General features: G+C 47.4%; 1 protein-coding gene across 1 annotated transcript in view; it reads left to right on the top strand.

Moving 5' to 3' along the window:
• Window positions 1–13,010, top strand: part of UBE2G1 (ubiquitin conjugating enzyme E2 G1) — a 102,834-nt gene that overhangs the window by 62,699 nt on the left and 27,125 nt on the right. Inside the window, exon 2 of the mRNA XM_060647680.3 lies at window positions 5,161–5,263. Coding sequence (XP_060503663.3) covers window positions 5,161–5,263 — 103 coding nt within the window. The remainder of the gene's footprint in view (window positions 1–5,160; window positions 5,264–13,010) is intronic.

Raw genomic sequence — 13,010 nt, 5'->3', positions numbered from 1 at the left:
GTGTCCGTAACCATGTTTCTCTGTGTGTTCTGTAAATTGGTGATTGTGTCTGGGGGTGTGGACGAGCTCAGGTTGGTAAGTGAGGCGAACATTCCTGAATGGTTTGTTTATCAGGAGACACATAATATCTGGTTGTCTTTCTTTTTTCTTTTTAATTTTTTTTTTAAATGTTTATTTTTGAGAGACACAGAGAGACCGAGCACGAGCCAGGTGAGGGGCAGAGAGAGAGAGGGAGACACAGAATCTGAAGCAGGCTCCAGGTTCTGAGCTGTCAGCACAGAGCCTGGCATGGGGCTCAAACTCACGAACCAGGAGATCATGACCTGAGCCGGAGTCGGACGCTTAACCCACTGAGCTGCCCAGGTGCCCCTTTTTTTACTTTTTAATTTTTTTTTTTTGTTTATTTTTGAGAGACAGAGAGACTGAGCACGAGCCAGGCGAGGGGCAGAGAGAGAGAGAGAGGAAGACATAGAATCTGAAGCAGGCTCCAGGCTCTGAGCTGTCAGCATAGAGGTTGAACCCATGAACTGTGAGATCGTGACCTGGGCCGAAGTGGGACGCTTAACCGCCTGAGCCACCCGGGCGCCCCTTGACAGCTTCCTTTTTATTTAGTATGTATGAGATGAACCTAGAATGTGTCCCGCCCCAGACCTGAACTCAGCCGTTTCTCTGGAGATTCCCGCTCCCTGTGGGTGGTGCATCCTGTTCGGAGCCATATCCTGGGCAGTAGGGATGCACATTTGTACCGGGTTGGTCGTTTTTCCTAGACCTTTTCAGTGGACAGAACTCAGAATTTTTTTAAAGTACTGAAACTTGCAATTTGAATTCAGTACTATAGAGTTTGCATTTGTATTTTTATTTTAATATTTATTTTACTTTGAGAGAGAGGCAGAGAGAGAATCCCAAGCAGGCCCCACGCTGTCAGCACGGAGCCCGACATGGCGCTCGAACTCACGAACCGTAAGATCCTGACCCGAGTCAAGATCGAGAGTCAGAAGCATAACTGACTGAGCAGCCAGGTGCTCCTAGAGCTTTTTAGTTTCCGTATGCTCTCCCCATTCTCCTTTAGTTTTTTCCTTGAATAACGACTGTCATAAAAGTCTGCTCGTGCATCAGTTCCCATACTTCTGCCTACGCAAACCCTTTTTCCCAAAGGCTTGGTTTGCTTTTTGTTCATTTTTTGTAGACCACTCTGGCCCACAGTGATTTCCAGACTCACCACAGGTGTACATAGCTCTCATTTAACAGCGATGGGACACTCCAGGATTTACTGAGTTTTAAAAAGTGAAGCATAGGAAAGTACATACGTATTTTGTATAGCGTGCCATTACCAGGACCCCTGAAACTCTCCCCGACTGCTACCCTCACTCCCCTTGCAAAAGAAAGAGAGAGAGAAAAAAAAGACAACTAGTGTCCTGATTTCAGATACTAATAGTTAGTTTTGCCTGTTTTATTAGAACTTTAAAATTTTGCTTCATATTCATGATTTGTGGGAAAGAGAGCTCTTTCCAACTCATTGTGTCCAGGTAACGTTCAGAAGGATAAATTTCCATGTTTGCCCCATCGAAAACTTCTCTGATTCAGGCAGAAACCCAACCACGGGCACTTCTGCGAAGTGTGTGTCTTCCTCCAGCCAGAGTTTTGTGTTCTTAGCTGTGTCCTTCCCGCCATGTACTGGTACCCTTTGTGTGTTCCCCTTTCGTTTGTATTCGGAACATTAGCCTTTTACCTGTAACGTTGCAAATAGTCTCTCTGTTCTGGCCTGTGTATCGAGGCTTTATTGTGCTGGATTTAAAATACTTTGCGTGGTACAATTTGACTGTTGAGTTTTTTGGCCTTCCTGAGCCACCTCCAGCCCAAGATTATGTAACAAAATTCTTTATTTTCTTTAAGTTTTGTTGGTTATTTATATCTTGTGGTCCATCTGGATTTGAATGTAGGGTGAAGACGTATCCCCGTCCACACAGATAGGGTGTTGAAACCTCTTTCTTTGGCCTTTCCCATTAAAAAGCTTGCTGGGCTTTTATCTCTGCGTGACTACTACACGTTTCCATCCACAGACTTTTGGACTTCTAGAGAAAGTTTCCACTTGTATCTATCTCCTTCACCTTCTTTTTGTCAACTCGGTGTTGTTTGCCTGGCCCACATGCTACCATTATACTGAAACCAGTTACGCCTGAGGCACCCTTGACCTTCTTTTTACTGAACCCAGTGGATTTATTTTATTTTATTAATTTTTAATTTTTAAAAAAATATTTATTTGAGAGAGAGAGAGAGACCGTGCGAGTGTGGGAGGGGCAGAGAGAGAGAGGGAGACACGGAATCTGAAGCAGGCTCCAGGCTCCGAGCTGTCAGCACGGAGCCTGATGCGGGGTTGGAACCCATGAATCCATGAACCCGTGAACCTGAGAACATGACCTGAGCCAAAGTCGGATGCTTAACGGACTGAGCCACTGAGGCACCCCTGGTTTAGACCTCCTGTTTCCTGTGTAGTGTGTATTTATTATGGGCAACTTTCTCCTTTGGCTTCTTTGATAAAGCTTTTTCTTGGGTTTCTTCCTACTTCTCTGTCTTCCCCTTCTTAGTCACTTTTGTGGCCTCTTTTTTTTTTTTTTTCCCATCCTCACAGTAGTGGTATTCAGTTAGGTCTTCTACATAGGGTTCACACTTAGGCTCACCCATGGGTGATACCATCAGTCTTATGACTTAAGTTATCAATAATATTCTGATAACCCCCAAGTCTCTCCCTTTAGCTAAGAATTAAAACAAAACAAAACATACTTGTGGCCGTATGTTTTTGAAATGAATCCTATCATCATTTCTTTCCCTCGCCCCTCAAATTAACACAACTTCCTGATGCTGGCAGGCTGAGTCTGGGGGCCCAGAGGGTCCCTGGCTGCCCGGCATCGAAGTCAAGCGTGAGCCGGCAGGAGGGACGGCAGAGTTTTGAAGCTACAGACAGTAAGCGGGTGCAGGCACAGTGTCTGGGAGACTCAGAAAGGAAAGGAGAGGGCATCCCGTCTTTGTTCGGGGCCTAGGGGTTGTTACTGAGGATTGTGGTCCGGTGCACGTGCCCTGTCAGGCATCCGGGAGCAGGGTGGAGCAAAGACCGGGCCCGGGGGTTACTCCCCGGAGCAGCGGCTGTGGTCTGGGGTACGTGTAGATGGCTTCCTCTGGTCGTTCTCCCCCGGTCCTTCCTTCCGTGAGACCTGTTCTGAGAAGTCCCTGAGTCCTTGTCCCCTACGAGGAGGACGTACACTGCATGCCGAGGCTTGTGGAGAGAGGGGGTGCAGGTCCCGCGAACGCCCCTCGCGCACTCTGCCTCTCTTGTCTCTCTCAAAAATAAATAAACGTTAAAAAAAGTTTTTTAAAGTAAGCATACAGTTCTTTGGTTTGAGATATAGTACAGTTTCAAACTTTAGATAAGTCTACTTGGCCTTTTAGGCAAAAATTTAGGCTCATGAAGAAATCTTTCAAATTTTGAGTAAATAATTGTTTTTAGAGAGAGCGAGAGTAACTGAGCTCGTGTGTGCGGGGAAGGTGCAGAGGGAGCGAGAATCTTAAGGAGGCCCCATGCTCAGCGCAGAGTTCAGCACAAAACTCAGTCCTACGACCCTGGGATCATGACCTAAGCCGAAATCAGGAGTCAGACGCCCAGCTGACTGAGCCACCCAGGCACGCTACCCCTCCCCTCCCCCCCCTTTTAAAGTAGGCTTCATGCCCAGCATGGAGCCCCGTGCAGGGCTTGAACTCATGACCCTGAGATCAAGACCTGCGCTGGGATCAGGAGTTGGGCACTGAATCTATTGGGCTACCCAGGTGCCTCCATTCATATTTAAATATAAATAAAATGTGACTTTTGGCTCTGTGTTTCACTGGCGCGTTGGGGTGTTAGATCCTAGCTGTTGAAATAACACCACCTGCTTAATTCCTTCACAGTTTGAGGTCTTGGTTACTGACACACTGTTCAGTCTCGTGTATAGCATTCTGGTTGTATTACGCTTTCTTTTACCATCAGGCCGAACTCCCGAGTCTGATGGCAGAACACCTGTTCGGGCCCCCAGCACATCCCTTCCCACCTGTTCTCTCACGAGGGCTTGGCTGCCACTTCTCAGAGCCAGTCCGTGCTCCCCGTCTGAGCTCTCCGTTGGTGATTTCTATATACAGTGTATGTGGATATTTACTGCCAGGATTGTGTTGACTGCTTCATAGGCACGTAGGTGTATCAGTGTGTGTCAAATTTTACAATATATGAATGTGCATTCCTACCGAATATCAGTTATGCCTCGTTAAAGCTGTTGAAAATTCGTACATAATATATACCATCAGTAGGTCATTATGAAGCCCGGTGTCTCCAGGAACCACCAGACTGTGGATTCCTCCTCACTTGGCCCACTAAGCTCCCTTCTTGGCCTGCGTCCTCTGGCCTCCCTAGTCCTTCGCTTACGTCTTCCTCTCTCCAGGCCAGAGCACTTTCTGGAAGAGAAAAATCTCACGATGCCGCTGCCATTTCTGTAGGGCCCCAGCTCTTGTTGTGAGACCACTCCTGTGTGCCAGAAGTTCTGGCTGGCCAAAGGGGTGACACAAACCAGACACATGGGGTCTTTGCTCTCTGCACGCTGAGTCTGCTGGGCCACACAGGAACCCCATCTGTAGATGTGCATCCCCAGGGTTACAGAGGGCTCGTCAAACAGACACGCAGAGGCAGAGAACGTGTACATGAGGGTTGGCTAAGCTCAGGGATTCCAGTGAACCGGTGTGAGGTCCTCTGTTGGTGCTTCTAATAGGGCACCCTAAAGACCACCGCATAAGACCTATTCGACTTCCCTCTGAGCCGGGATCCGTGAGGGTGGGCCTGGATGCCTGTGTCTTTGCAAGTTCTGTCTACCACTGTAGGGCTACCTAGAGGGTAAGAACCTAGCTGGAGTCCAGGGCGGGAATAAGAGGTTTGGAAGGGGGTCATGTTTGCTTCCCTGTGGGCCTCCTTGTGCTACAGAAATGTAAACGTTTTGGCCGTCAGGTAGCATTTTGCTGATGGATCCACGTATATCCGTCGAATAGTGTAGAATTTATAACATGGTATTAACGTTCTGTAATTTATCTGTTGGGTGAAAATTATGTGCTTAAAAGTTTTGATCAGTTTTTTTTCTTCCCCCACAGAACTCAACAAAAATCCAGTGGAAGGCTTTTCAGCAGGTTTAATAGATGACAATGACCTTTACCGATGGGAAGTCCTTATCATTGGTCCCCCTGACACACTTTAGTAAGTACCATGGAACTGACACTAAAATAGCTCTCTTAATTGAAGTATAAACTATTTTGGCAAACTGAAGTGAAATTGTTTAGATCAGATGGAGTGGCTGTGGTTAGGTGAACTTGTTTGTATCAAGTGATCATGTATAGGACTTACGTGTTCTGCCTGAAACTCTAGTGTCTAAAGCCTGCTGCTTTCTTAAATAGCTAATAGTTTCTGAAATGTAGATGTTTTTTAATACCTGGAATAAATTTATTACAGAAAAGCTATTTTTAAGGTAAAGCCTCTTTTAGATCATGTATTTTTTACTTGTTTCTCAGATACTGGGTTAATATTGGCAGGATAGGAGAAAGAAGAGAATTCTTGACTGAAATGTTTCTGCCTCTTCCTACTGTGCCTCACCCCCAAAGGGAACCCCGTAATTTCAGAGATCAGGCTTTCCCATCCTCAGCACTTTATCCGTTTGATTCCAGTGTAGTGTTAACCTGGGAGATTTCCTTTCGGGACACAGGTCACACATCAGCGTCTTCACGTGGGAGAGAACTTTCAAAGTCATCGGTTTAGTGACTCTTCAGTTGGGTCCCCCCAGAAAACTGACCAGAGCCAAGATGTGTTGACCCTGAAATGAACCAGTGTTTACCTTTTCCCACTTTATAAAAGCGATTGTTTACGGCTAATCACTTTTAGTTACTCCTTATTAACAAATGTCAGTCAGAAAACAGAATGTAGTGGTATGAAAAAAATAACGGAAAAGGAGATGAGATTTCTTAAATATTTTATGTCCTACATTTTATTTTAAGATGTTTTCTTAATGTTTATTTTTGAGAGAGAGACAGAGTGTGAGTGGGGGAGGGGCAGAGAGAGAGGGAGACACAGAATCTGAAGCAGGCTCCAGGCTCTGAGCTGTCAGCACAGAGCCCGATGCGGGGCTCGAACCCTGGAACCGTTGAACCGTGAGATCATGACCTGAGGTGAAGTCGGATGCTTAACTGACTGAGCCACCCAGACGCCCCTTCTGTCCTACATTTTAGATTCAAAGACCACAGTCTTACTTTCTGCTCTGAATGTTTGCAGACTAACTTAAAGCTACTAATATTTAATGTTTTTTTTTTTTTTTTTTTTTTTTTTTAACAGCAGGTAAAAGTTTATTAGAGTATAAGATCAGAAAGGAAGAATAGTACGAAAGCTCTCTTTACAGAGAGGGGACATTTGAAAGTGAATGCCCATGACTGTAGGCAGGGGTCCTTGTTTTGTAAGGTTCTGGTTGTCCCGCCCCTTCCCCCTGGCTCCTCCTTGGCTTAATAGCACTAGGTGCTGGGTCATTTCCATCATGTGAGGTGTGGTCTGTGTTCACACTTAGGTCTTTTGTGAAATTCCTGAGTCCAACCTGAGGGGAGTAGGCGGGGTCTGTTACATTCTTAGGAACTTTACCCCTGGGGTGGGGAGGGTTTGCTGTTGTCACGCACTCCCAGCGTTATTCCAAAATCTGTCTTTCCCCACCCAGGACCTCAGGTCCTACCCTTTCTCTCTCTGCCTCTCTTATCGTATCTTTTTCTACCATAGTCTTCCCACTGAACACATGACTTCTAACTGCATTAGGAATCGGGGCAACGACCGATCTTAGCTCCCTCCTGCTGAAAGGAGGCATTGAGGGGCAGGTTCCGAGGTCGATCCAGAGGTCCGAGATAATGGCAGGGTGTTTGGAACATCTGGGCTAGCAGAATTTTCTTGGAGGTCTTATTTTTCTGGCATATCATCGGCTTCTACAAATGACATACATAGACTATTAGACTAACAAGCATTAATATTCCGAACGCAATGCCTCCTAGGGAGGAGACCACACCATGGAAAGGAAAGATGCATTGTAGCCATCCCAAAAGTCCCTGACATGTCTGGTCATTTTTTTTTTTAAACTTAACTACAAGTTCTTCTCTCTCTTCCATATTTATTTGGATGTTGTGATATTGTTGGTTAGAATAATTAAGCAAGTTAACTAGTTTTTGGTTCTCGATCCTCGAATCTTCCTTTGGCCATCCAGTTCCCACAGGAACAAACTCCACGAGGAGTATTTAACTTTACCTCTCCAATATCCAGGTTACTCTAAGTTCAGGCAATTATTTATCCATCCTGGAGCTAGTAGCACCGTCGTCCCTAATTCAGTCATAATGTCCCTTTCTAGCAAGGGAGTGGGGCTCTCTGCCTTTATCAAAAAAGAGGGCGGAAAAAAAAAGTCTGCCCATGTGCACCCCAGGGGCTGAGAGAAAAATTTAGTCATAAGTTTTCTGGAGACGCCTCTAATAGCTACGTGGCATTTGGATGGTCGGCCGGGGAAAGGACGGAAAAGGCAGCTGAGTGTCAAGAAGGAACTCGAGCGGTTTTCCTTCTGTTTTCCAGAGTTACCCGAGGCTCTGGGTTTTCAGTGGACAGTTGGTTCAGGGGGGCCACTGTGATGAGCCCCAGGACCGATCCGTTCCCTTCAGGGACACTGGGTATCTGAGCCCTTGCAGACTGAGGTCCCCGAGGGCATCCGGATCTCCAGTGACCGTCTCCACACAAGGGGCCTGGCTCACGGGGTTTCGACTTCGGTTGTCCCCTCTGAGAACACTGGTGTTTCCAGTGCCCTGAATGGCCTCGGATATGGCACTTGGTGCCAGGACCTTGGGAAGTCTGGTTCGACATAGTATGTAAGGCCGAGACTAAGGCCTTAGATTTTTTTCTTAAGCCTCCTTTCCTGTTCCTTACTTTTCTCTCAATCTTGGTTGTCATATACCCAATTGGCAGCTTGTAAAAGCTCCTCCAGGGTCCCTTCCCAGCCAACAGCCAACTTTTGTAGTTTTCTCCACATATCTGGGGTCGATTGAATGATGAATTTGTCCTTCAGAATCATCTCTGCCTCAGGGGTTTTAGGGGAGGTAGCCTTATATTTAATGAGAACCTCCCTTAACTTTTCCAGGAAGGCCACCAGGGTTTCATCCTGTATCTGTATAATAGTGGCTCATTTAGTGTAATTTAAAGGCTTAACCTTAGTTCTTTTTAATCCTTCCAAAGTACAGGCTTGGAAATGGCAGTCCCACCATTCCCAGTGCGATTATCATAGTCCCAAGTAGGATCTTGGGGTGGGACTGCCTGAGCTTCAGTAGGGAATTCTGGAAAGCCTTTATATACTTATCCAGATCATCAGAAAATGTACCTAGATATCCTTTCGTCCGTCTTAAATCTTAGAGCGAAAAAGGTACTTGTAATCTTATCATGGTGGTGCCTCCCTGGGTTTCTCCTTCCGGCGCTCCAGCTTCTTGTAGGGGAAACACGCCTGTCACGCTACAGGGAGGGCCTGGGTAAGGTGGGCAGCAGGGAGCAGAAGTGCACGTTTGAGGTCTGGGTATATGGATGGAGGACCCGAGGCGGAGGCTGAGGTGAAAGCCGTCGCTTCCTCCCTCTCTAGGTCTGCTTTGGGTACAGGCAAAGGGCCCTTAGCTGTTTACCCTCCTGATGACTGGACTTCAGAAAGGGTTGGCCTGACACCTACCTCGATTGTCTCTTAAGGCCCCCAAAACACTGAACATAGGGACTTCTCCCCATTTCCCCTCACATTGGCAGATCAAGTCCAATCGTAGGATGACATTACAATCGGTGTTTCCCTCTGGCGGCCAGGTTTCCTCCTCCAATTTGCGTTGGGGCCAAGCCTCGGTGCAAAAAGAAAATGAGTTGCTGCTTCTCCAGGGTTTGTGGATGAAAGTCATCCCAGTTTTTCAGAGTGCATCCCAAAGGGGTATTGGCCTTGGTTAGGGAATTGCCCATCTATAGGAAAAAGAGAAAAAGGCATCCCTGTAGCTGGCCAGGAGAAACCTCACCTTCTAACCCCGCACTTTGGCTGGCTACGGGATCGGCAAGCCAGAAGCCCTGTCAGTCTCTCGAGCTGCTGGGAGTAGTTGCTCTTACCCAGGCTTGACCCTACTTCCGAGAGCTGACCTGGTCTTCCATGATTTTTCTCCTACTCCTGTTTCCTGCCCGCGGGACCTTGGGACCACGCAAGACTCTCCTGGTTTTGGAAACGTGCACTAATTTTATTTTGACCCAACAGTAATTTACGTATTGATCATCGGCCATTGTGGGGGGCTGAAAGGGCTAAAGATGAGGTCTGTTCCCCTGCCTTTTTCAGCAGTGCGCAAATAAATATGTTCCAGCCATGTGGGTATCCATTTTTGGCATACACTGGGCTAAGTTTAGCAAAATGGCCCATGTATCCCAGTAAAAGCCCTTTGTATATCATGGTCATCCCTCGTATGGCACAGGTGTCCATTCCTGTGCTAAATGGGCACAACAAACATGGAGCATTTGGAGGCTGGCACCAAGGGTATCGAGGGTATCGCCATTGTTTTCCAGTCTTTGGATCAAAGGAGGGTCGGTTTTAATCTTAACCCGGTGTACTTTTAAAATCCGTTCATTTTAACCTTAGTCCTTCTTGACCACACATAAAATTCCTTTCCAGAGATTTCCCTTCACAAACCTTCTACAACTTTCCTTTGCATTCACATTTTGTCCCAAGCCATTTCTCTCCAAATAACCAGACAAAATTACTTTATTTTGCCTTCCAATAAAAATGTATTTCCTGTCCTTATCTTTCTTACACTTCTCCTACTTTTCTACGTACCGAGTTGCTTTCCTTATTCCCATCAGCCTTAACTACATTTAGCAGAATTTTAACTCTTAGAAACCATAGTCTCCAGTGAAAACTTGGTAACCAATTGTGAACTGTCACACCAGAATTCTTTGGATGGCAAGTTCGTGAGCCACTTAAGCACAAAGCATGTCTATCAACAGACCCAAATAGCCTTAGTGTTTCTGCGATGAGAAGTCAGAAGCTCAAACCTATGTTAAGTAATCAATGCTTTAGCACTCCGGTGTGTTTGGAAAAGACCTGGACGTCCAACGAATTGAATCCCATTTATCATGCAAGCAAAACTTTATAAAGTTTCAGGGTACCAAAGACTGGAAGGCATCTTAACAATTACCCATGAAAACTTTGAGGCAGAATTTACCGTCATTTTAGTCATCTTTTTGCTAACAAAGTGGAATGGAGATAACATGAACCTATTTGACCTCCAGGAAACCTAGATAGAGTAAAAAGTTTTATATTTAATACTGATAAACGGGTCTATCTCAAGCCAACACGCTTAAAATAGCCTAAACATCGAAACTCGAATGAGTTTCACCTGCATTCACCTAAAAGTCAATCAGTTTGTTCTCCGTTGTCAGTTTTTATGTGGGGCACCAGTGGGGAGATCCGAAGTGGGCAGTCCGAGGGGGTGCTCTTTGCTCCTTGACAGGAGGGTGAGAGGAGCAGCTGGTGGTGCCTGGGACACTGAGGATGGTGTAGGAGACACTTGGTAGGCTGCACCCGAGGGGGTGCAGAAACGGGGTGGGAGGGGAGGCCGAAGAGGTGAGATTCGGCCGGGAAGCCTGGAGGCAGAAGAAAGCCCAGAGGACGGACAGCGAGAGGACACCTCGTCCGAAAGCCTGTCAGCTGGGACAGCTGAGCAGATGCACGTTCTTTTTCCACCATGTCGGGCCGGAGAGGACAGGGACGTTCCCTGAAACAAGAGGAGTGTGGGCAGCTGCTAGGGAATATTCCTTCGAGTCCCTGTCCTGAGTAGACTGAGCAGAGCCAGCTGGTCCTTGTTCGCACCCGCGTCTTGTGGGAGCCTGCCGAATGTCTTGTCTCCCATCACCACCGTGGGCGTCGGGGGCAGGAGGAGGGTGGTGAGCCCAGAGGGCGTTGAGGCAAGTCCTGCTCTCCGCTCCACAAGAGATGTTTGAAAGTGAAAGGTAAACAGTGAGACCCGGGCAGTGGGCCGTGGCCGGAGTGTCGGAAGTGGAAGCAAGTAGAGGGCCACCGTCTGCTGTAGCTGGGAAAGCTGTGAGGGAGGACCCTCTGGAAGTCTCCCGGATCACTCCTAGGAGGATGTGCGAGGGATCAGTCCTGGGCTTTTCCACTCGTTTCCCAAAGGGAGGGGCCGGCCATAGAGAATTCTACCAGCTACCCAAGCGGGCTGCTGAGGGATCCGGTTCTGCCGACGGCCTTCGGGCATCCAGCAGACAATGGCCCGGGTCAGGACCCATCGTTTGGCTGCTTGGTCTCCCTTGAGTCCCGTGCATCCAGAGGGTTTTCTCCAAAGGAAACCGGGGCTCCACCACACCAGTGTTCCCGACTGCATTGGGGGATCAGCTGGGGGGGGGGGGGAGACCCAAGGAGCTTGTCAGCTGAGACTTGAGAACGGCGGCCACTCTGTTCGCCCTCAACTGGTGGACGGGTGCCTGTTGTTTGCTTCGGGAACTTTATTTAGGTGGGAAAGAAAGGGGGTGCCAACCGCCCTTTGCTTACAGTTAGAAGACGTCGATACCCCGGACGAGCCCCCAAAGAAATGTTGCGGGATTTCTTATCAGAGTGCCCGGGGTTCGTTGTCTTGCTGCAAAGAATGAAGGGGCGGACACAGAATGAGGGGCGGGCAAAAGTTCACGAGGGTGTAGGATCAGAAAGGGAGAATAGTAGGAAAGCCCTCTTTACAGAGAGGAGACATTCGAAAGTGAGTATTTAATGCTTCGTAAGATGGATTGTGACTGTCTGATGTCAGTGGCTAGTACAGGTTCCGTACTGTTTTTAGAAGTGGGGGTATTGGGACGAAATACCGTGACCTTCTCAGAGCCATACACCTGAGGAACAGAGCCGTGGGTCCGCGTCCGGGTTTCTTGGGGACTGTGCTTCCTTATTCAGCTGTGGTCCTCCATGGCGCTAAGCAGGCGGGGATTTCCTTTTAGGTGTTCAAAGATGGGGACTCCTCCGCCCCCTAAAACACCTGGTGGAGAAGAAAATTAAGGCTAATTGTTACCAGAGCTGGTACAGTACATACAGGGTAAGCTGTAGGCTGTAGTGTGGACTTGGGGCTTTCTGTTGTCTGGAAAAGTGATTGTTTTGTCACGATTGTTTCCAGTCAGAAATTTTACTGATGTATTTGTCAGGGCCATGTTGGTATTGGTGATCACTGCACGCCGTGGGAACTCAGTTTGGTCACTCCACAGGGAAAGTTCGGGTTGCTCATAGTAACCCTTGAAGAACATCTTTGAGGCGTCCCCCATTACATCCTTAATATTATTTGAAAGCAAATAAGACCATACATACAAGCCCGATGAAGTGCAGATTTTCAAACTAAATACGTTGCATGAAGGTTTACTGGGGAGACACAGTGACATTCCCACGACAGACTCTTGTACTCTGGCGATAGAGTATTTCTTCCAAAATGCTGTCTGTGTCGAGGAGTAATTAGCCCCCAGGCCCCAGCTTCATCTCTGAGGGCCCCACGGAGCTCTGGCCTTTTCTCTGAAGGCTCTTGGCGGGTCCATATATACATTATATGCCTTCAGCTTTGCTGAGGGGAACCATTTGTTAATAGTCCCCGCACTAATTAATAGTCCATTTTTTTCCATCAATTAAAAACTCGTTCCTGGCCTTCAGTACACATTTAAACAGTGGTGGCCGCTCCTCTGGAGTGTGGGCTTCTAGATGAGACAGTTGGGCTGTATTCTAACTTCAGTGCCACGTGCACCTTTTTTTTGTTTCTTTTAAGTTTATTTATTTATTTTGAGAGAGGCAGAGAGAGAATCCCAATGAGGCTGTGCGTTGTCAGTGTGGAGCCTGACAGAGGGCTCAGTCTCATGAACCATGAGATCATGACCTGAGCTGAACTCAGGAGTCAGGCGC

This window comes from Panthera onca, chromosome E1 (genome assembly GCF_046562875.1).
Source record: "Panthera onca isolate mPanOnc1 chromosome E1, mPanOnc1 haplotype 2, whole genome shotgun sequence".
Lineage (NCBI taxonomy): Eukaryota > Metazoa > Chordata > Mammalia > Carnivora > Felidae > Panthera > Panthera onca.
Note: the sequence above shows the minus strand (reverse complement) of the source record. Positions and strands in the feature narration are given on the sequence as shown.